This window comes from Nyctereutes procyonoides, unplaced genomic scaffold, assembly GCF_905146905.1.
Source record: "Nyctereutes procyonoides isolate TBG_1078 unplaced genomic scaffold, NYPRO_anot_genome, whole genome shotgun sequence".
NCBI classification, from domain to species: domain Eukaryota; kingdom Metazoa; phylum Chordata; class Mammalia; order Carnivora; family Canidae; genus Nyctereutes; species Nyctereutes procyonoides.
Genome location: NW_026575044.1, coordinates 47,981,856 through 48,004,047, shown reverse-complemented (window position 1 = coordinate 48,004,047; position 22,192 = coordinate 47,981,856). Strand labels below are relative to the sequence as shown.

At 45.6% G+C, this 22,192-nt stretch overlaps 1 protein-coding gene across 11 annotated transcripts in view; it reads right to left on the bottom strand.

The window, feature by feature from the left end:
* Positions 1–22,192, bottom strand: part of MTCL1 (microtubule crosslinking factor 1) — a 131,458-nt gene that overhangs the window by 5,763 nt on the left and 103,503 nt on the right. For 6 of the 11 annotated variants that reach the window (XR_008664224.1, XM_055323585.1, XM_055323587.1 and 3 more), the window contains 5 exons: positions 19,529–19,756; positions 13,674–13,928; positions 8,350–8,646; positions 6,843–6,874; positions 1,164–2,703 (listed from right to left, as the gene is read on the bottom strand). Coding sequence is in view for 8 of the 11 variants with exons in the window: in XM_055323585.1 (XP_055179560.1) it covers positions 1,164–2,703; positions 6,843–6,874; positions 8,350–8,646; positions 13,674–13,928; positions 19,529–19,756 (2,352 nt within the window). In the remaining 3 variants the exon portion in view is untranslated. Of the gene's footprint in view, positions 1–567; positions 756–1,163; positions 2,704–6,842; positions 6,875–8,349; positions 8,647–13,673; positions 13,929–19,528; positions 19,757–22,192 lie in introns of all 11 variants that reach the window. The other 5 variants (XM_055323586.1, XM_055323593.1, XM_055323588.1 and 2 more) reach the window with 2 other exon arrangements.

Sequence of the window (22,192 nt, the reverse complement as noted above, 5' to 3'; positions counted from 1 at the left end):
TGCCTCATCTCCTCACCTGTGAAGCCAGGGTTACCTGGGCCATGGCGGGAGAGCAGGGGGGCGGCCCTGGGAGCGTATTTCTCTCCTCTCCGACCCTTGCCATCTGCCTCGCCTGGGGAATGGTTACGGATATATCTGGGTGTGGAGTCTGTTCCTCAGGGCTAGTGGTGAATCAGCCTCACCCTTAAGTCTACATGCGGGATCACAGTGTCTGCCGAGGGCAGGGAACATGTGCTGCTTCACTGCACCAGGCCCGCAGCCCCACCCTCTCATTCCCAGCATTACTGTCAGGCTTTGTTTTGTTTCGCTCATTCTTGAAGTGGAAATGAGGATTGTTTTTAATGTGGCGTGGTATGGACATTCGGCATGTGGATATGCATTAGAACAACATTCAAGGTTGACCCATTGGTGAATAATGTTAAGGGGGATGTAATAATATCGCAGGGTAATAGCAGGTGACGGGATGTGTGGTCATATAGACTGTGATAATATGACAGATGTAAGGGCGATAATAACAATAACCACATCATATGAAGGCAGGAATTTGATCTTATCCATCTGTCTCACCTGGTTTTATTGCCAGGGAGATTCGTGGTCGTAGAGGGCATGGGATTTGTGACACAGAGGGCTGCTATTCTGTACTGACGCCAGCACTGGAATCCAGACATTCTTGTACGTTCCTGATGAAGCACGTTCTAGTGTCCACACTATTACACCCTCTCCGGCACACCTCTTGTGTTGTCCTGGATAAAGATCTGGAGCACGCAGAGAACCCTGACGTGACTCTCACACACTTCACACACACACATTTCTAGGACACAAATTCACACAGAAAGAGGGCAAATTATAACCCCAAGTGAAAAGCCCAGATAGACAGACGAGCACCATCAGCTAGATCAGACAAGAGAACCTGAACCAAACCCTGAGCTACATCTTCAAGAAAAGATCACTGAGGACAATAATAGGAACTTTTCTTTAGGAGCAGCTTGGGGCTTATGTTTCAGCCTATTCCATTCTCCCATAAACCCTGTATCTTCCCAGCTCACAAGAACCTATTCCTGAAACCAGATGACCTAGCAAAACCCCAGGTTTACATGTGTTTTCCTGACATTTGAACAGAAGAGCCAGTGGGGGGGGACGGTTGGAATACTCAGCCTTATTACCTCGATGGACCCTGGTTCAGCTTTGATGGTTTCTCCCATGTGGCTGTCACTGTTAAGACTTGGGGGCCCGTGGGGGGCCTGCCTCTTCTCCTCCTTTAAGGCATGCTCCAACAGCTTCTTGTTGAGGATCCGGGCTACGTTCTCAGTGAACGTGTAACCAGGGGGAGCGGATAAGTCCTGCCTCAAGGGCGTGCCCTCTCCCCCTTCCTCCCTCCAAGTCTCTGAGCCAGCCCCGATGGGGCTGGGGGACCGTCCCCGGGAACTGGGGCCCGTTTCCTGGCCTGGGCCCAGCTCGGGCCGGGGTTCTGCTGAGCGAGATCGGCTCCCGGCCCGAGTCCCCTTCTGGAAGGGGTCCTGCACCACGGGGCTGTGGTCGATGATGTTGAAGAGGCTGGAGAGGCCATCGTTGATGGCGGTGTGCACCGGGCTCTCCCTCGTGGTGGTGGAACGGGCCCAGGCGGACTCGCTGCACCCCTTTGGGGCCAGCCCCAGGGAGGTCCTGCTGTTGGGCGGCTCAGCTTTGGGGAGGGGCTTCCTCTGCAGCTTGGGAGACCCGTACTTGGGGGAGCAGCACGTGCGTTCGAACTTGGCCTGCACCTTCTCGATGGCGGGGGCCATCTGCCGGCTCCGAAGGCCACGGGAAGGAGATGACGCGGGCGTGGCCCCGCCCCCGGCCTTGGGTGTGAGACACTTGTGGGGGCTGCTGGTGACGGCGCTGCCACGCAGGGCTTCGGTCTGCAGGCCAATGGTGATGGTCTGGACGGTCTGTGTTCCCGTCGTCCGGGACCCATTGGTCTGGCAGGCCATGTCCTTGAGTGGAGGCTTGGGGGGGCCAGAGCAGATGGCGTTCCTGACCGAGAAGGCCACCTCCTTCATGTCATCACTCATGTTCTTGGACATCTGCAGGCCGTGCAGCGAGGAGGCAAAACCCAGGGGGGCGCAGAGGGCACTTTCGAGGGGGCGCAGCCCTCCCTCCACATAGTCTCGGGGGTGCCTGGAGGGGGCGCAAGGCCACCTGCTGAGCACATGTTCTGAGGGACCCCCTTTTGTGTCTCCAGTGCCCCCCCTGGCTCTGCTAGTTGGAAACGGGCACTCGGGCTCGGCCCGGCCCTTGCCCTCACTGCCCGCCACCACGATGCCATCCATCCTACGGACCGCGGGTGGGCTGTGCAGCACCCGCACCCCGGCCTGCTCCGCGCACATGGGGCTCCGAAGGGGCTGCTTCTGGCAGTGCTCTGGGCTGGTCATGGTGTCCGTAGTCATGGTGACACTCGTGGTGAGGTACCAGGAGGAGTCAGGGAAAGGCTCCGCACCAGCCTCGCTCCCTGCCCGCCCCCCCTCGGTCCTGTCTGCCCAGGGCTCTGGGGGCCTCTCGTCCCAGTTCTTGCTGTTGAACTCCTCGATGTACTTCAGATCATCAGGAGACAGGGGCGGAGTGATGTCCTCCTTGCTGCTGGTGGCGGGGACGCCCTTCTCCGGCAGGAAGGGAGAAACGTCCATCAGACGCTGGAACTCAGACATGGAGGACACAGACACAGCCCTGGGGAAGGTGGGGGAGAAAAGGGTGTCAGCTGCCTGCCAGCCGGGCAGCCTGCTGACCTGCCACCCTGCACCCCCGACCCAGCGCGGCACGCATGTGCTGCCCAAGGAACAGGTGCCTGTTGTGTGTCAGTCTCCATGTAGGCCAGCGGGAACACTTTCTGGCTCCTTGATGTTCTCTACTCTTGAGCTGCCCTGTGGATGTTTGATGAACTTTTAACAGCTCTGGAATTGTTCCAGGAGCCTTATATTTGTCAGAATGGAATACAGGCAGCTCTCAAATATTATGGGAACAAGCTGGAGGCTGAGCTCTGGGGTGGTCAGGGTTCAGCTCCAAACCCACTTTGGAATGGTTTCATTTTGGCCTGTGGATGCTCCAGAGGAAGGAGGACATCTGGCTGATGAATGCCCTCAAATCCTAACCTACTAGGAGTTTCCTGAGTTCCAGGTATTGTGGCAGATGCTCGCACTGCTGACAGGAGAAAGCAGCCCTGTCCTGATCCAAACCCAGCTAATGGTATATGCAAGGGGGTGGGCACCACAACATCACAGCTATAATCTGATGTCCTGTTCGCCCACTGGCCTCATCATCTATTGGATGAACTTCTAAGGAAGTACAGTTGACCCCTGAACAATACGGGGGTTAGGGCATCTGACCCCCATGTAGTCGAAAATCCATGTACAATTTTTGACTCCCCCCAACTTAACTACTAAGAGCCAACTGTTGAACAGAAGCCTTATTGATCTATAAACAGTCTATGAACACATATTTTGTATTTGTATTAAATACTGTATTCTTAAAATAAGTTAACGGAAGAAAATGTTAATAAGAAAACCATAAGGAGGGGCACCTGGGTGGCTCAGTTGGTTAAGTGTCTGCCTTCAGCTCAGGTCATGATCCCAGGGTCCTGGGATTGAGCCCCATGTTGGGCTTCCTGCTCAACAGGGAGTCTGCTTCTCCCTATTCCTCTGCCCTTCCTCCCCATCCCCACTCATGCTCTTTCTCTCAAATAAAAAATTAAATCTTAAAAAAAAAGAGAGAACCATAAGGAAGACAATATACATTTATAGTACTATATTAACTGGAAAAAATCCATATCTAAGTGGACCCATGTAGTTCAATCCATGTTGTTCAGGGGTCAACTGTACTAACTAACCTCCAGAGACCAAACAGAAGATGTGAAGCAAAGGAGGGAAGCAGAAGGTGTGACAGGTGGGCACTAATTTCCAAATACCACTTCCAACAGAAACTCCGTCTGGCCCGGCTGAAATCCACCAGCAGGGCCCAGTTCTTCCCTTCCCTCTGCTTCCCTCCTTTATAGCCAAAGCCTGTTTTTTTGTTCTTGCTCCTCCTGAATTCCTGGATAAGAGGAAGATGCCTGCAGACACACACATATACCATGTGGGAGTGAAGATAGGTAAGCTAAAGGAACAGCCAGTTTGGGGTAAGTGTTCCCTGATGGATGTGCATTTGGATGTAGATTCCTCAATATATTAGTGCTTTCACTGAATATATTTCTATTTGGTATGAATTTCCTGACTACCTCCTACAGGCCAGGGTGGGCACCCTAGAGGGTCCAGGATTCTGCAATGCTGAGACAGGAGCTGGCTGGAGCACCCAGGCAGCCTGTCAAGCCCCCCAGGGCAAAGCAGTGGCGGCCAGGAAGGCTTGGGGCTGGCCCTGCCTGTGAGCTTCGACCTGGGCCCTCTGGCTGGGGTGGAGGGAAGGCACCCAGACTGTCTCTGCCACTATACCACTTTTTCATAGGACATCTTGCTATCTGCACACCCCAAACAAGTTTAAACACCTAGGGTTTTTTTTTTAAGATTTTATTTATTTATTCATAGACACACAGAGAGAGAGAGAGGCAGAGACACAGGCAGAGGGAGAAGCAGGCTCCATGCAGGGAGCCCAATGCGGGACTCGATCCTGGGTCTCCAGGATCACACCCCAGGCTGCAGGCGGTGCCAAACCGCTGCACCACGGGGGCTGCCCACACCTAGGGTTTCAGATCAGCACAAGTGCTGCCAGACGGGTCCCAGACAGAGAATACGTGGGCCGCTCCACTGCACGAACCACTAGCGGTGCTGAGGCCAGGACTGGGGTCTGTGTGCCACATGGACTGGCCCACAGAAGTGGCAAAAAGCTCTGGGTGCCTCTGCCCTCACCCTGGGGACACATGCTCTTGCGGACACCACTCTGGCATAAAAGAGAGCAGACTACGGATCCTGGTGGGCCTTCTAGCTTGTTATTTCTCACGAGAGGCAAAAGTGAGTGGTATTTTTTTGTTAGAAACCATCTACAAACTCTCCCACAGCCTGATGAATAACGGTAAGCTGGCTCCCAACTAGCACTGAAAATAAAAAGAAATAGAAGGAACAGGTCAATTTATCACTAGGTATTAAGCTTTCTGGCAAGTGTGATTTCTCTTCTTGCCTCTGGGGCCAAGTCCAGGGGTTGCTGAATTACTAATGAGCTTCAGAATGCTGTTCACTGGGGGCTGGAAGTGCTCTATGGGTACCGAAACCCCAACCCTGTCTACGTTCCTTGGACACTGCTTGTCTAAGCTCCATTTCTGCCTCCAGGGCTTGGATGGATTTTGTGGAACAGAGGTGATGTGGGCAGAAAAAGGGGACACATCAGCCTTAGCAGTGGCCAAACCTAAGATACAAAACCAGGACACATCTGAAATGTGTGCCATTGTGTGAAGGTACAAGGAAGAAAGCATGGAGGGAAGACAGGAAACTTCTTGAAGCAAGAAGGAGAAGGGGATGGTGGGGATGACACACATGTACCCCTCTCACCTCAGACATTCTGAGGTGATATCTAAGTTTTAATAATATTTCTGATATTGTGATGTTTTGAGTTTTCATTTCAGTTTAACTTTTCTAAGTATGGATGACTTTTGAAATTAATAGTAGCAATTAAGATAAAAAATAAGAGGAGAGCCTGTCTGGCTCAGTCAGTGGAACATATGACTCTTGATCTCGGGGTTGTGAGTTCGAACCCCACGTTGGGTGTAGAGATTACTAAAAAAATAAACTTTTAAGAAAAGATAAAAAATCAGAGCTAGTATACCCGGAAGAGCTCTGTGAAGATAGTTAAACTCTGTTGATTGTGTCAGGCATTGCTTTGTTTTATGTGTAGTAACATATTTAAGCTGTAAAGCAATTTAAATGCCTTCTGTCTACAGATGAGGAAACTGAGGCACAAGGTAGTTAGTTACCCAGCTCACCTCAGGGCATATGGCTAGCGAGAGGCAGAAGTGCATTTGAAACCAGGCTCTAGATCTCGAATGCAGCCTTGGATGGTCTGAGAAAGACCAGTCAAGGCAGAGCCTGAAGGACAGAAACGCACCACACGCATTTGGGATGGTTGTGGATGAACCTGATACAGGGCAACATGGGGAGGGGACAGTGATTCATGGACTTGAAGTTCCTAGGAAAACCAGGGATGAGGAGATCTGGAAACAGCCAATTGCCCTGAGAAGAAGTTTCCTGGGGTGGAAACAGCATGTGTTCATCTATAAAGAAGCATGTGTGTGAGGGTGGGGTGTGTGCGTGGGGGGTTGTGTATGGGAAATCTTTATACTTTCCACTCAGTTGTATATTTTTAATGTTTAAATGTAAACAAATCTGTTTAGATGTGTCTTTTCAGATACATCCTATCATATATATTTTGGGTCATATGTGACAACCAGTATCACCAGCATCACTCACTTTGAATTTATTTGTGGTTTACTGCCGGGAAATATTTTAATAAATCCTCCCAGCAGAGCTTTAAATGCACAGTATATGAAATGTCTCATGGCATATCAAGTGGGAGTCTTTCCAGACCAAATGAGACGAGAGGGGTTTCTGTGGACTTTTCAGAAACCAACATTCTTTTATACACACAATCCACAGCTGTAACTGTCCTCACCATGACACTACCGCCCACACCAGTGCAGCTAGTCTCTGGCCTTTCTTGCTAATAATAGGGAATTCTGTATTTACGAAATCAATCATAATAAAGCCACTACTTATTTAGAAGTGTTACCCTAAGTCCTTTTGAAGACATTCTGCAGTGACAGGATAGAATTTTAAGACCAAGAGGTTTTAATTTCGGTAGCCTACTACTGTTTTCATTATCTTACTTACCTTTGAAGATTTCCCTTGTGATTTTCTTCTTCCTATAAAGAAGAAATAAGATCGTCTGAATCTGTTCATATTGGTTGCCAGGCAGCTTCAACGTGCTAAGTGATTTGTTTTGCTCTTCTGCCATAGGAAAATACCATTTAGCATATACACTGAGGCCAAGTGTTGGTTGGGAATGCTCCTGACCCCCAGCTCTTTGAACTATAATAATAAAACGAGGACCTGCAGTGTGAGGAGGGACTGGAGCTCCTGCCGTCCAGGAAGGAGCCCATGTGAGTGAGAAAAACTGGCTATATACTTCATCATGAAGGAGGTGGCTCTCCCGTGCTTTCTCAAAGGAAGCTAGTATATGAATTTCAAGGCTGGCTGTTGTAATGACACATACGTGTATGTGTGTGTGTGTGTGTAAGAAAGAGAGAGACAGAGACAGGAGGAGGTGGGGAAAAGGAAGATGTGGCTCCCCATAGAGGAAGTTAGGTGGCTAGGCCCCTTGGTCTAAGCCTCACTGTAGAAGTCGATGCAACCACCTTTGGCATTGCCATCTGGAATCAGAGGTGAGCTTATAATGACTTACTGACTTTTGCTCAGGACCCCAGTCACTGTGGACTGGGACCAGGGCAGGCTCCCAACCTGCTTCCTCTCTGCTGTGCAACTGCACCATGGGAGTTGCCAATAGATCAAACAGGGTGGCGCACTGGTGATGTCATGCCACCTGGCCATATACTGCGGAGAAGGCACCTTACCTCATGGACATCTGGCTGAAGTCTAGCTGCCCCACATTTCAACACTACTTCGCATGAACTCTTAGAAGTCTGTCTCTGGACTGGCTTAGGGACAGGTACAGCAACTGTTAAACCGACTTATGTAACGATTCCTAAAATCCAACCCGGTTTTAAAACCCAGTTGTAGAAGGGGAATCACTAGAAAAACCTGACATTGTGCCATGGAAATTTCAGCCCAGAGTTTACTTAGCTCACTGATTTGTTGATCTAATTTTTGTATGGCTTCTAAGTGTTGGGATTTGTTCCCCCCTTCTTTGCACAGTATAAGAATTTATAGCATGTTATTGTTTAGTAATACTATTTCCAGACGTGAGGTACTTTCCTTAGAACAGATTCCTTTTTTGTTACCAGCAAGTTGTTTAGAATCAGAAGGCTGCTATGATTTAAAGAGAGGTTGAAGACCTATACTCCTGAGAATAAACTGTCTCCTCCTGTGTGTTTCATTGGACCAGCTCATGTACGAGACCTTTTGTTTACACGGGACACAGTTCTATGTCTCCAAACTCTCCAAACCTGAAACATGGTGGTAGAGGGAACTGCCTGCAGCACTCACTAGGAGCTTGGGGTCAGGGCCACCAAGCAGAACTCTTGGCACCATGAAGTTTTCATGCTTACTCAGCCCAGAAGCTGCGATTTGCAAATCCCGGGCCTGCCGGCCACGTGGACAGGTTTCCTGACAACCCCCTTGGTCCTGCAGCAGTTAACTGGACCCCAAATCCCAGGCCGACCTGGGGGAGGCAGTTCCTGAACTCCCGCTGGGGCCCTCGGGCTGGAGGCTCCTCTGGCTCATCATCTAGAGACAAGGCGTCCAAGTAGAGGTTTTCCCGTGCTGAACATCTGTCTGATTCCTTCAGCTTGGACAGCGGCCGGTCTTCAAATGGGGTGGAGTCGGTGTCTGCACAGGACCACATCCCCAAGGGACGGGGCATTCGGGGGCTTCCTGGATGGGCAAAGGGGCGGATGGTGCCTTCTTTTTGATCACAGAGGAAACTGCCACTTCTCCGGGGACTGTTTTCTTTCTGCAACTTCAGGGTTTTAAAAATGAAAACAATTAGCCTCACTTTTCTGTATGTGGCTCTCCCTAAGACCACTGCTCCGCCATGATCTGCACTATGCTTGGGTCCATCGGAAAGACTGTGAGAAGCAAATGTTCTTAAAGTTCTGGCCTTAATTTCAAAAGTAACACAACATTACAGACGCTTTTATTAAAAAAAATAAAATCACAATTTTATCTGGACTGGAAAATCTACATTAATCACACACACAAGCCAATTCCTGCTGAGTAGAATATATATATTACTATAAACAACGTGGCGTACTGTCCATGGGACATTATACATTTATTTTTAAAAAACTGAACATTGTTAAATGACATATTTAGAGCTCTCTTTTATACTTTCAGAACTTAAGGAAAACCATTGGCGATAGCAAACTTCTGAGGGTGAATCTGATTTTCCTCACCAGCAGAGTTTCCTCCTTAGGTCACTATTATTTCCATTATTATTTCCACTCATTCCTTTGGAATGAGTCCTGCATATAATCCAAGGGATTGAACTGGGTTGTAACCATAGGATGTCAGAAACAATTTCTAACTTTGCTTGAGAGGGTTAATTAAACCTTAGCTATCAAGTTAATTCAAGATCTGGTCTGACTTAAAAACAAAAAATAAGCTGCATACTTTAGAGCTAAACCTTTTTTTTTTTTTTTTTTTTTTTTTTTTTTTGCCTGACTTGGAAAATTCAGGAAGCAACAGTGGGCAAAACACAGGACCCTCTGCTCTGGGATTTGGAAGGCCTGAGTTGGAGCCATTGTCCTGTGGCTTGCCGGCTTGCTAGCAGATGTGAAGTTCCCAGCTGTCCCCAGCTCAGTGTTCTCATCTGTAAAATGGGGACAGATGCCTGTTGTAGAGGGGAGGTGTGCAGGGGCCACTGGCCAGACAAGTCCAGCTGGGCACACTGTTTGTCCATGAGACCCCTGCTCATCCTCCCTGGGGTCGGTGTGCAATACACGCCTTGCTGATTTACAGCTCTAGAACAAACCATGTGGAGCCACTTAGGAAGGGAGCCAGTGTGAAATCACAGGGACAGGCAGGATATGATGAGCAGGGCGGATGCTTACTCCCTAGAGAAGCTGTAATGGACTGCTTTCCCCGGACTCTCCAGACCTTTCCTCACTGCCTTCCTTTTGAAACATGCACAGAAAGCACAGTGGAGGGCTGAGGAGAGTTCCACCTGGGTGTCTCCACTGGGGTTGTTACTGGGTGACATGCTCTCACACTCCACCACATCAGCTGCCCTTCTGACTAAGAAAACTATCTGAAGGGTGAAAGTGACACCCTGGATTTGTTGGAGAAGAAAGATTTTCAGTCCTTAAGGGTTCTACAACTCCCTTGGAAGCATTAATTTACTTCTTAGCCAAGCATCTTTCACAGAATACACCTGTAGGTCTCAAGGGATGCCTTCATCCATGGGCTGGAAGTGAGAGTGGCATGTGCATCATCAGGAACCAAGCCACGTGAAATAATGGAGACAAAGGACTTTCACTCATTTTTAGTAATTTCTGAGACGGTGGATTATTTGAGAAAGACGGAGATTCAAGTGGCCAGAGCCTAAACGTTAGCCTCTGAGGTGGGGTCACCATCGAATTAGGGAACAAGCTGACCACTCTGGGTTTCAGTTTGGCCCCTCTGATCTCTCCTGTCCCTCAACCCCAAGGCACAGTTCTTCCCAGTTCTCTTCAAGATGCTAAACTGTTTTCTTTAAAACACAAACAAAAACCAACAACAAAAAGGGAAAGCTTTTTATTTTATTATGTTCATCTAACGTATGCCAGCGCAATTTAGTTTTCAACACATGATCATCTCTAAGCTATTCTGGGCAAGGAATTAAAATGCAAGAATCACACTTGGAGCTGCAAATGCACACCGAGGGTGTGTGTGAAGAGGAGGAAAGAATGACTAAGGAGGAGGGCTTTGAACGAGCACACTTTAGCTCGGCACAGTGGGAATTCAAAAATAAATGCAGGCAGCCAGGAGCAAAACACACTAAAGCTGGTCAGTGTTAGGTTTCCTGAAAACGAACTGGAATGGGTATCTGCTGCTGAGATGCCTCTGGGATGTTGTAATAGAATAATGGGTCCTTAAAAGGATAGGGTTTCCTAGGAGAGTCATTTCAGACCAGCCATCAGCACCTACTGTATTTCGAACCCTGCAGTAGAACAACTTTTACCACAAATAGAAAAAGAAAAGACTTGCATTTCAAATAATACAGGAAATGATAAACCCTCAACAGTGTCACCTTACCCAAACTGGTCAAAGGAAAAAAAAGGTCACCTTGTGGACAGGTTTTAAAAGAATGGCCTTTCAGGTTGTAGAGGCAGCTGATTTAAGGAAGTTGCTGGAAGGAGGCTGGAATGACACATGGTCTTTAGTATGGCGGCGAGTCCTAGATCATCTGCATGTTAACTGGGAATTTAATTCTAAGGAGAAATGTAGTGTGACTCCATAAAAGGTAACTATCGCCCAATCAAATTTGGACTGGGACAAGAGATGCTGATAAGATAGATGACATGTGTTAAGTGACCTTAACCGCATTCCCATAGTCATCCGTCATATAAAATGCCTCATGTGGCACAGAAATTATGTAGGAATTTAATGACACCGGACAAGTATGAAGCATGTGTTCTGAAAGTGGAAAATGGATTTAGTGTTACTTCCTTCACCAACTGTATTATGTTATCACAGTCAAGGTTACATGGCTCACCAAGTAGTCAAATATCAAGAGCATACCTTATGAAGAATGTTCACCTGTATTTCTTGTTTATCTATGGAATGTGGAGCTAAAAATTAAATGAATGATAAACAAAATCCATACATATATACACGCTTCAGTCAATTTCCTCTTTTCCAGAGAATGCCTGTAACTGCTTCATCTAATTTTTGGGATCAGGCGCTAAGATTTATAAAATCTTCTTTTAAAATGCTGAATATTTGGGGGAAAAGCCTGGATTTATTTTTAAAAGCCACAACTGCATATCTGAAGCATCATTCACTGGCAGCAAATCCTCTTCTAAAAACAGCAGTGAGATCATTGTACAAAGCCTGTGGGATCCACTGCACAGATTTCAGGAACAGATGAGCGCCTGGAACCCATGTGTCTTGAATCCATTATGCTCAAAGATGTTAACCTTGAGGACTCAAGTTCTGAGGCTATCGGCTCAGCAGAACTGCTATAGTCCTGACACAGAATACTGATGTGAATCAGAAATGGGGTTCAGCACAGGCCCACAGTTACTCTTCAAAATAAATAGTCTTAAAATGGGGTGACTACTCCTCCTGAAGAGTTATTAACTCTTCAAAAGTTGATTATCATTGGATGTCCTACTACTTCTTCCTTTACTAGGAGTTGCTCATTCCCAAAAGTAAGACCCTATAAGACTTGCTTAAATTATATCCAAGGTGTGATTTCCAAAAACAAGCTATGATAAGACCAAAGAGCCTCCAGATAACAGGCAAAGTGGACCCCAGAAGGGCATGACAGGGATTATGATGGCCTTACTGTGGTACAGGAGGGAAAGACTGACTGCTCACAGAGGGAAGGCCAAGAGGGAACCTTCTTGATAACATGGTGCCTGGAGTTACTGAGACACAAGTTAGCTGAGGCTGGATCTGATAGATCTGCGACCACTTGGCAAGGACACATGCTACGTTTGCTCCTGTAATTTCCACCTAACAACTTATCTGTCCAGTAGAACCTAGGTACACTGGGGATTTAATACAGAATATTCTTCTCAAATGATGCATCACTAGGCCAAACAGGAAGTGGCCACCTTTCTTTTGATAGAATTTGGGGAATTTTGAAATGAGCCACATCAAATGTCAATATGGTGACTCAGTTATGTGAGTAATTAAAACTAGGAAGAACTTCCACCCCATTCTATTCTATCTGCAGTGTGCCTTCTTCTCAACAGTTTCTGAGCCAAAGGCTCCTGGCTTTTTATTTTTTATTATTTTTTTAGTTCATTCACCTTCTCTTGCTCCCCTGCAGCATGCAGAAACTAACTGTGGCCATTGCACCTGCCTAACACAGGTATTATGTCTGGTGATGATAGAGCACATTTTTCAAAAAGCTCCCACATAAATGCAGGCAGTATAAGTATTTGTGATAGAGTAAAAAGGTTACTTTTCCTGAACTCAGTTTCTTATTGATTAATATGTTTCCTTGAGGCCTCATAAATGTATAAGTGTGACAGGCTGAACTAAATGCAAAAATACATATATGCTATGTAAAAATCTAGCCAGAGAAGAATTTCAAAACTTCATCAGTTTCATGTGAAAATTTAATTTGTGCGTCACTCAGGTGTGACGAATGCAAATGGTCCCAAGTCTGATGCCATGCAGAGAATGATTCTTTGGAAGATAAAAAAACAACTCTCCCTCTCCTCCTGAGTTCATCTGGGTGTTTGAATGTTTGTTTAGCTGAAGAGGATGAGCGACCAGCTCCCTCCCCTGACTATGGTCCTACCTAATCACAGCTCAGCAATATCCACAGCAGGTGCAAACAGCCTGATTTCCAACTTAATTCAGCAATTTCTTTACTAAAGGACAGGAATTCCATTCAAGTTGGAGCAGTCACTGTGACCACATCTCTAGGGGGCAAACTTAAAATGTAGTTTGCTTTTTTGGCAGGAATCACCTTACTAGACCTGAAATAATCTCATCTTTCCAGTTTTGTCTTTAAATTCCTTTGAATGTTACCCTGCCCCCCAGCCCTGACCACAGACATACTGTACAGATAGACACGTACAAGGAAGTTACCTCCAAACTCTGCAACAAAAGGATCTGTGTAATGGAAGGGTAGAGTCTGGGTCTCCAATGCTAGAAATTCTATGAAATTTTTCCTCTTCCTCTGGAAGCCTGTGAAACATCCTGATGGAGTTAGGACCTCTCAATAGCCTGATTTTTTTTTTTTTCCCTCTAAGTGCTCTTATTTCCAGGTCAGTTTAGTTGTCTGTACTCCCTTCCCTGTTGGTGGGTGCCTGGGTGGTTCCTTACCTGTTCTATTCTCCACAAGAGCTCCTTCTTCTGCTGCTCCCATTCCTGCCGGTCTCTGTCTAGACGGCTAAGAAGTTCCACCTTCTCCCGGCTCCAGTTCTTCTCACTGTGATGGATCTGCCAGCGCAGGTCCATGACCAGGCCATGACTGTCAGTGAGAAGCTTCTGATGCATCTCTCTTTCCTTCTTGAATGCCCCTTTGCTGTCGGTGGAAGAGCCTGCTTCTCCCAAATTCTTCTCAGTCTTCTCTTCCAGCTGGCAAGGAAAAAAGGCATAGACCTTAGTTCCTGGCAAATCTTATATTAACAGGTGGAGAAAATCTTAGCATGTCTGCATATCATTCCTGGAAATGTGTTTAAGCCAAGATTTGACCAATCTCATGGAAGAAAACAATTCTCATTTTTGAAGTCCTAATTACAAACATCTGATATAGAGAGTCACACAAAACATAAAGCAGGGAGTTCACTTAGCTTCCTGTGTCTGCTTCTCAGCTCCACTTCCTATCTCGGTTACCACCATATCTTGCTTATCCTTCTATAAAGCTCCTTGAGGGCAGGTGCATGTCTGTCCTAAATCCTCAGAGAAACTAGGGATGGAGCAGTGGGGGTACCTACCAGTCTGCAATAAATATCCATTTACCATCCATGAGATTAAATACCAAAGCAAACAAATTAGCAAAAAAATTTCCATCTAGACCTATCCTATGCAAACTGCTGAAAACTGAACAGGACACCCTGGAGGCAGACAGAAAGCCACAGGACACACAGAAGCATACAGACATGAGTGCCAGCACACCTCTCCTCTGACACATGTAAGTCAGAGGATGATGGAGTGGCATCCTTCAGGGGCCGAAGGGGGAAACTTGTCAACCTGGCTAGACTGCTATGCTCAGCAATAATATCTTTTGAAAATAAAGGGAAAAAAAGGCTTTTTCAACATATTAAAGTTAAAAAAAATCATGGCCAGCAGACCAGTGCTTTAAGAAATGATGGACGTTTTCAGGCAGAAGGATCAGGACACTAAGACACTGATGTACACAAAATATGAACACTGGGAATGATATAAGAAATACAAATAAAAGCTCATTTCCCCTCTATTTTTAATTGCTTTCAAATATTATTGAGTGTTGGATGCAAAAACAGTTGTAATGTACTGTGTGTTTGTGGAACGTTACACGAAGCAAGCTGTGGCAACAGCAGCAGAGGATGGGAAGAGGGAGTTAGGAGCACACTGTTGCTGTGTAACATGATAGATTTTAGTGAAAGATTGATGAATGTAAAGATGTTTCTTTTTCCTATTCTAGTTCAGCAGAACCCTGGATCTTTACCTATGAACCATGTTACTCCATTCAATTTTTTTTTGGTATAATATAATTTATTTTCATTTTTATTTATTTTTTATAATAAATTTATTTTTTATTGGTGTTCACTTTGCCAACATACAGAATAACACCCAGTGCTCATCCCGTCAAGTGCCCCCCTCAGTGCCCGTCACCCATTCACCCCCATCCCCCACCCTCCTCCCCCTCCACCACCCCTAGTTCGTTTCCCAGAGTTAGGAGTCTTCATGTTCTGTCTCCCTTTCTGATATTTCCCACACATTTCTTCTCCCTTCCCTTATATTCCCTTTCACTATTATTTATATTCCCCAAATGAATGAGAACATATAATGTTTGTCCTTCTCTGATTGACTTATTTCACTCAGCATAATACCCTCCAGTTCCATCCACGTTGAAGCAAATGGTGGGTATTTGTCGTTTCCAATTGCTGAGTAATATTCCATTGTATACATAAACCACATCTGCTTTATCCATTCATCTTTCGATGGACACCGAGGCTCCTTCCACAGTTTGGCTATTGTGGACACTGCTGCTAGAAACTTCGGGGTGCAGGTGTCCCGGCGTTTCATTGCATCTGAATCTTTGGGGTAAATCCCCAACAGTGCAATTGCTGGGTCGTAGGGCAGGTCTATTTTTAACTCTTTGAGGAACCTCCACACAGTTTTCCAGAGTGGCTGCACCAGTTCACATTCCCACCAACAGTGTAAGAGGGTTCCCTTTTCTCCGCATCCTCTCCAACATTTGTGGTTTCCTGCCTTGTTAATTTTCCCCATTCTCACTGGTGTGAGGTGGTATCTCATTGTGGTTTTGATTTGTATTTCCCTGATGGCAAGTGATGCAGAGCATTTTCTCATATGCGTGTTGGCCATGTCTATGTCTTCCTCTGTGAGATTTCTCTTCATGTCTTTTGCCCATTTCATGATTGGATTGTTTGTTTCTTTGCTGTTGAGTTTAATAAGTTCTTTATAGATCTTGGAAACTAGCCCTTTATCTGATACGTCATTTGCAAATATCTTCTCCCATTCTGTAGGTTGTCTTTGAGTTTTGTTGACGGTATCCTTTGCTGTGCAAAAGCTTCTTATCTTGATGAAGTCCCAATAGTTCATTTTTGCTTTTGTTTCTTTTGCCTTCGTGGATGTATCTTGCAAGAAATTACTGTGGCCGAGTTCAAAAAGGGTGTTGCCTGTGTTCTCCTCTAGGATTTTGATGGAATCTTGTCTCACATTTAGATCTTTCATCCATTTTGAGTTTACCTTTGTGTATGGTGCAAGAGAGTGGTCTAGTTTCATTCTTCTGCATGTGGATGTCCAATTTTCCCAGCACCATTTATTGAAGAGACTGTCTTTCTTCCAGTGGATCGTCTTTCCTGCTTTATCGAATATTACTTGACCATAAAGTTCAGAGTCCACTTCTGGGTTCTCTATTCTGTTCCATTGATCTATGTGTCTGTTTTTGTGCCAGTACCTCACTGTCTTGATGATCACAGCTTTGTAGTACAACCTGAAATCTGGCATTGTGATGCCCCCAGATATGGTTTTCTTTTTTAAAATTCCCCTGGCTATTCAGGGTCTTTTCTGATTCCACGCAAATCTTAAAATAATTGGTTCTAACTCTCTGAAGAAAGTCCATGGTATTTTGATAGGGATTGCATTAAACGTGTAAATTTCCCTGGGTAACATTGACATTTTCACAATATTAATTCTGCCAATCCATGAGCATGGAATATTTTTCCATCTCTTTGTGTCTTCCTCAATTTCTTTCAGAAGCGTCCTATGGTTTTTAGCGTATAGGTCCTTTACCTCTTTTTTTTTTTTTTTTTTTTTTTGATCCTTTACCTCTTTGGTTAGGTTTATTCCTAGGTATCTTATGCTTTTGGGTGCAACTGTAAATGGGATTGACTCCTTAATTTCTCTTTCTTCAGTCTCATTGTTAGTGTAGAGAAATGCCACTGATTTCTGGGCATTGATTTTGTATCCTGCCACGCTACCAAATTGCTGTATGAGTTCTAGCAATCTTGGGGTGGAGACTTTTGGGTTTTCTATGTAGAGTATCATGTCATCGGCGAAGAGGGAGAGTTTGACTTCTTCTTTGCCAATTTGAATGCCTTTAATGTCTTTTTTTTGTCTGATTGCTGAGGCTAGGACTTCCAGTACTATGTTGAATAGCAGTGGTGAGAGTGGACATCCCTGTCTTGTTCCTGACTCCATTCAATTCTAATGGTTTCTAATCCATTCTCTTCCTTGAAGCCAGAATAATCTTTTAAAAATGTCAATCAGGATGCTTTACTTCCATGATGCAATCAGGATTAATGTTTCAATCTTTCACGCATTCTTCTTTTCCTGCATACCTGACCCGGTGCAGCTCCTCAGATATGCTTAGTCCTTTGCTCATTATGCTTTTGTTATCTGAAACGTCCTTTCTCTCCTTTTCCACGTACCCATTCCTATTCATCTTCTGAGATTCATTCTAATCAGGACTTTCACAAGCAACCCCTCTCTGAGCCCTCAGACTGAGGTGTCTGGCCCACACACCCCTATTTCCTGACAGCACAGTGTGCAGGTCTGGCAGGGCACTCATTACACTATTATAAATTAAAGCCCTCGTCTGGGTCTCCCATTGCACTGAGAGTCCCTCAAAAAATAACCTTCTTGTTGCTGGATCCTTGGCATCTAGAACAAGGCCTGACTTGAGAGTTAATTAAAGGAATCACAGATTTGGCCATGGAAACAACATGGTCTCCACAGAGATAAAATACTTAACTTCTGGTAGAATTCACCTCTTTTGCTTTTAAGTAGAAGAGAGTAAAGATGGGAGTATTATAAATGAACTAGCTTCAGCTCACCTTCATTGCTCCCTGGGCTGCAAATGTTTCAAGAAACTTCTGAATGATTTGGGCGGAAGATGAATCTTTACCTATTACCACCTGGTTTCTAGGTTTGAAGTCCTAATTTTATTTCTTGGTGCCTAGTGATTCTCCCTGAGGCTTGATGAGTAGCACATGTGTGGGTGGATACAGGTTTCTCTAAAACAAAGATGAAATATTTTGAAATTGGCTCATATCAAAGATTAGGCCTCCTTTCTTTAGCTACCCTTAACATTTTTGAAAATATTTAGCTTTCTCCCCCATAAACATATTTTAAAATAGATTTCAAGGCAGCTCACCGGAGAGCATCCTTACTCATTTTTCCTCCACTGCTGACTCTTCAGGCTGTGCACTAAGATAAACAGAGCATCTAGTAAGAATCTTCTACCAGGCAAGTAGGCAGGATTCATAACTGGGTCAGCAGCTCTACCAGCCTGGCCTGATGCTTTGGTTTTGCTACATTTTGCTGCTTCCTCTGCAGAGAAGACAATGTCTCCACTCTACCTGGGACTATAAGTCTGAATCCACTGCTCCCCCTGCCCAGCTGGCAATGCAGTTGAACCTATGAGTACCAAGGGAGCTGTTTTCTTTTGGCATGACAGACACTTTCAGCTTTTATCAAGGCCATTTGGAAGATGTCTCCTTTCTGGGCAATTTCTGTTCTCTTTTCTTTTCTAGCCAATTCATATAAAATTTTAATTACTTTAGGATTTGCCTCAAATTAAGGCTTAGAAAGTCGATGATCAAGGATGTACAGACTTTTCTTCCCATCATGATCAAGGGGCTGAAAGAAACCTGGAGAAACAATCTGAGGGGAGGAGGTGATACCGATTTTAGGGGTTTCCAGGGAGACTCAGGGCAGGAGGTGATCCTGCTTTTAAGGGTTTTCAGGGAGAAAACACTTAGAAAAGAATGTTTCTGGCTACATCTGACCTTACAACCATGGCCATGGCCTAAAATTTCTGAGGAGGCTCTGGTCTATTGGGAGGGTGGAGGCAGTACTCCGTTCTTTCCACTCGAGCACTAAAGTCTCCATGATCTGAGATCAGCCACTTCCTCTGGGCCTCCATTTCCTCCTGGGGAAATAAAGACTCGGAAACTGATCAGACTTCTCGGGCATGTAGTAGAAGGCCTACAAACTCTTTTCAGTGTTTGGGGAAATCTAAAGGAATCTAAATGTTTTCCTTTTCCAAAGATAACTGAAGTCACAATCTGCATTTTCTTTGCACCTATCTGAACTAAGTCCGTGTGTTCTGATCACCACTTCACCCTGACTGTCCTTTGAGGGGGCTAAATACAGACTTGTTCAATGCAGAATGGGAAAATAAATGCTACTGTCAAAAGGTGCTCAGTGGAGACTGTGTTTCACACTTGGGACAGTGAATAGGAGAGAAGGAGGTGCCTTGGAAAGGCTGGGAAGTTGTGTGAGTGTGTTCTAAGTAGGCTCCAGCACAGGACTTGAACTCATGACACTGAGATCAAGACCTGAGCTAAGATCAAGAGTCAGACACTTAACCGGCTGAGCCCCCCAGGCACCCCAAGGCTGGGAATTTTAAGGAGACAAAGCAGGCAGCTGTTCCCCGCTTTCCCCCTGGAGGATCTGAGGAACTGTAAAGATCGCCATGGTTCTGAAGAGCTGTGCCTTCTCCCCACCTGGCCCAGATGGCAGAGGAGGAGCTGGGGAGACCCAGGGCAGACCCCGCAGGCAGGCACCTGTTCCAGGCGGCACGTAAGTGCGGCCCACTCCACGTCCCAGGCAGCCTTGTCGCTGGCGTACTGCTGCTGCAGCCGCCGCCGCGCGTGCTCGTCCTCCCGCAGCTCAGCACGCAGGTCCTCCAGCAGGCTCTTGAGCGCACCGAACAGCTGCTGGTTTTCCACCACCTGCGGGAGGAAACACAGGGTTGGCTGTGCCACTCATGCAAGGGTATTCTTTAGGGCGTCAAGGTGGTGCTGGGTTGTGCGCAAGGTGCCATCATAATGGGTGCAGAACAAGTGGAAAGTCTGCAGTTAGTGGGACGGAGCCGGGGTGGGGGTGGGTTCCTATGTTGCCAGTGCTTGGACTCTGGAGCTGAGACCCCTCAGGGACTGGTGGGATAGGAGGACGGGGTCCGGCACTTGGGCCGGAAGCAGGAAGGAGGTAGCTGCAGGAGGGCACGGGGAACCCAGAAACCAGAGCTACCAGAATGCTCCACATGACTTCATACATCCAAAGCTACGCTTGGGGATGCAGATCTGGCAAGACATAAACACCTGTCGATGCTGTCATTTTGATACCAGCCATCAAACCAGAAGGGAATAAACACTCTGTGTCTCTTATAAACATTGGGTGGTCATATTCTGACTTGGATGGGTAAGTATGGCCACAGGGCAAAGGGCACTGTGAGCTTTAATCAAAGCCAAATGTAAGTGCTTGAGTTGTTCATGAGGGCTTCCTCACGGTCCTGAGATGGAATCACCATGCCCCTCCTTTCTGCTGTACCAACAGCACAAATAGCCACACACCTGCTTGATTTCCTGTGCCGCCTGGGGCCACTCCATCACTGCTGTGAGTGCATAGGGGACAGATGCAAACTGATCCGCTCCTGTATTTCCAGTGTCTCACACAATGCTCAGCTCATGTGAAGTATGCAAACAGGTCAGATAAATGAAAAAGGGATTTCTATCACTGATCTGCTTATACCTAATGTAAAAGATTTTTTATTTTCTAAAATTCATCCTGCCCTTTGAAAGCCCATTTCAAAACCACGATTACTATCTTAGTACGTCTCAGCATGGGCATGCTTTCAGAAAGGTTCATCCAAGTGAATTAAATACTGAACCAGTTATGGTACCTCGATGATAAAAGCCCCACGAGCTCATCTCTTCCAATCTGACGGAAAACACTGAAAGTGCATCATGAGTTCCCAGCTGCCCTGATCCCAGGACAATCTTGGTTGGTGCATTTACAAGGCAGGGAGAATCAAAGCACTCCCAGTCCTGCTGGAATCAGAATGTCTCAAATTTGGGAACACAGAGCCCCTTGCTCTCAGAGAGACTCCTCTCTGCTTGATAAACCTCTCATGCCAAGGGCAGTAGGATAGTGCCTCCAGCTCTCTTCCACCATGTGGAGGGCCTGTCACGTTCCTAAAACCATCTCATGAATCCCCTAAACACACCTGCATGTAGATAAAAATGGACAGCCACACTTGGGAAGAATTTAAGATTCTCTGGCTAGCCCTATATTTGGATTTAAATAAAGTTGAATTAGAAAAGAGAAACTCCTTAACATGAGCAGATTTATTCCTGAAAATTCCCCAGTTTTCCCTGTAATTTGTCTGGAGTTATAATACTATATGTGGTAGAAAGGCCTATTTGTTAACATTTATTGCTTTTTGGGTGTTCTTCCCCTTAATCACCAATTTTTACTTTACTAGCTCTGACACTAAAGCCAGTTAGAGTATAATCCAGTTAGCATTTGCAAGATTCAGCAGCTAGAGAACCTTCTAAAACTCCTACACGTTCCTTCCAACCACCGAATAAAAGTAAGTTACCACTGCACTCAAAGAGGTGCTCAGGATATGTGTACAACTGTAATAAATGCAGAACATTTTCTTTCAACTCCACACCAAAAGTATTTAAAAATCTTCTAAGTGGAGGTGAGTGAGAAGAAGTGTTGCAAAAATCTTTTCAGAAATACACATCTCTTTGAGTACAGAATTTGTTTGAAAAACTATATTTTATAGTTGATTTACTTGGTATTTTCATCTTTGGATTTAAAAATTTTAAAACATCACTACTTTTTAAGTCAAAGTATTTTAAGCATAAAGTAACGGGAATATTTTGATCTAGTCTGAGTAGTCATGTAATTCTCGCTGAAGAAAAAGCAGAAAACCAGGTCATCAGTTCTTGTATGTGATTAATACCTCCCTACAGATCCCACTTTGTGAATGTAGTCAGCCTGAGGGGTTCTTAGCCCCACATCAAATTGCTCAGATAACCTTAGGAGATTTGTGGTCCTCTAAAGCAGGAATTCACATAACAGTCTTTTGCAGACTGAAATTTTGGTTCCTCTGGAAGTAAGTACTTTCTGGCATTAGGAAATATCAGATTAAATAAAATTAAGCTGTAATGTTTTCATGCACATTTGCATCAGAATCATCAACATAATGTGCCATTATCCCAGTATAATATTAATCATCCTGGAATGAGTTCAAAACTTGCTTTGGGATGAAGGTGGCCAAAGGAAGCAAGGGAGTCCACAGAATCGATATTATTGGTACTTGTTATATAATCACCCAGGAACGGCATGTGACATGGCAAGAAGCCAGACTAGTTCTC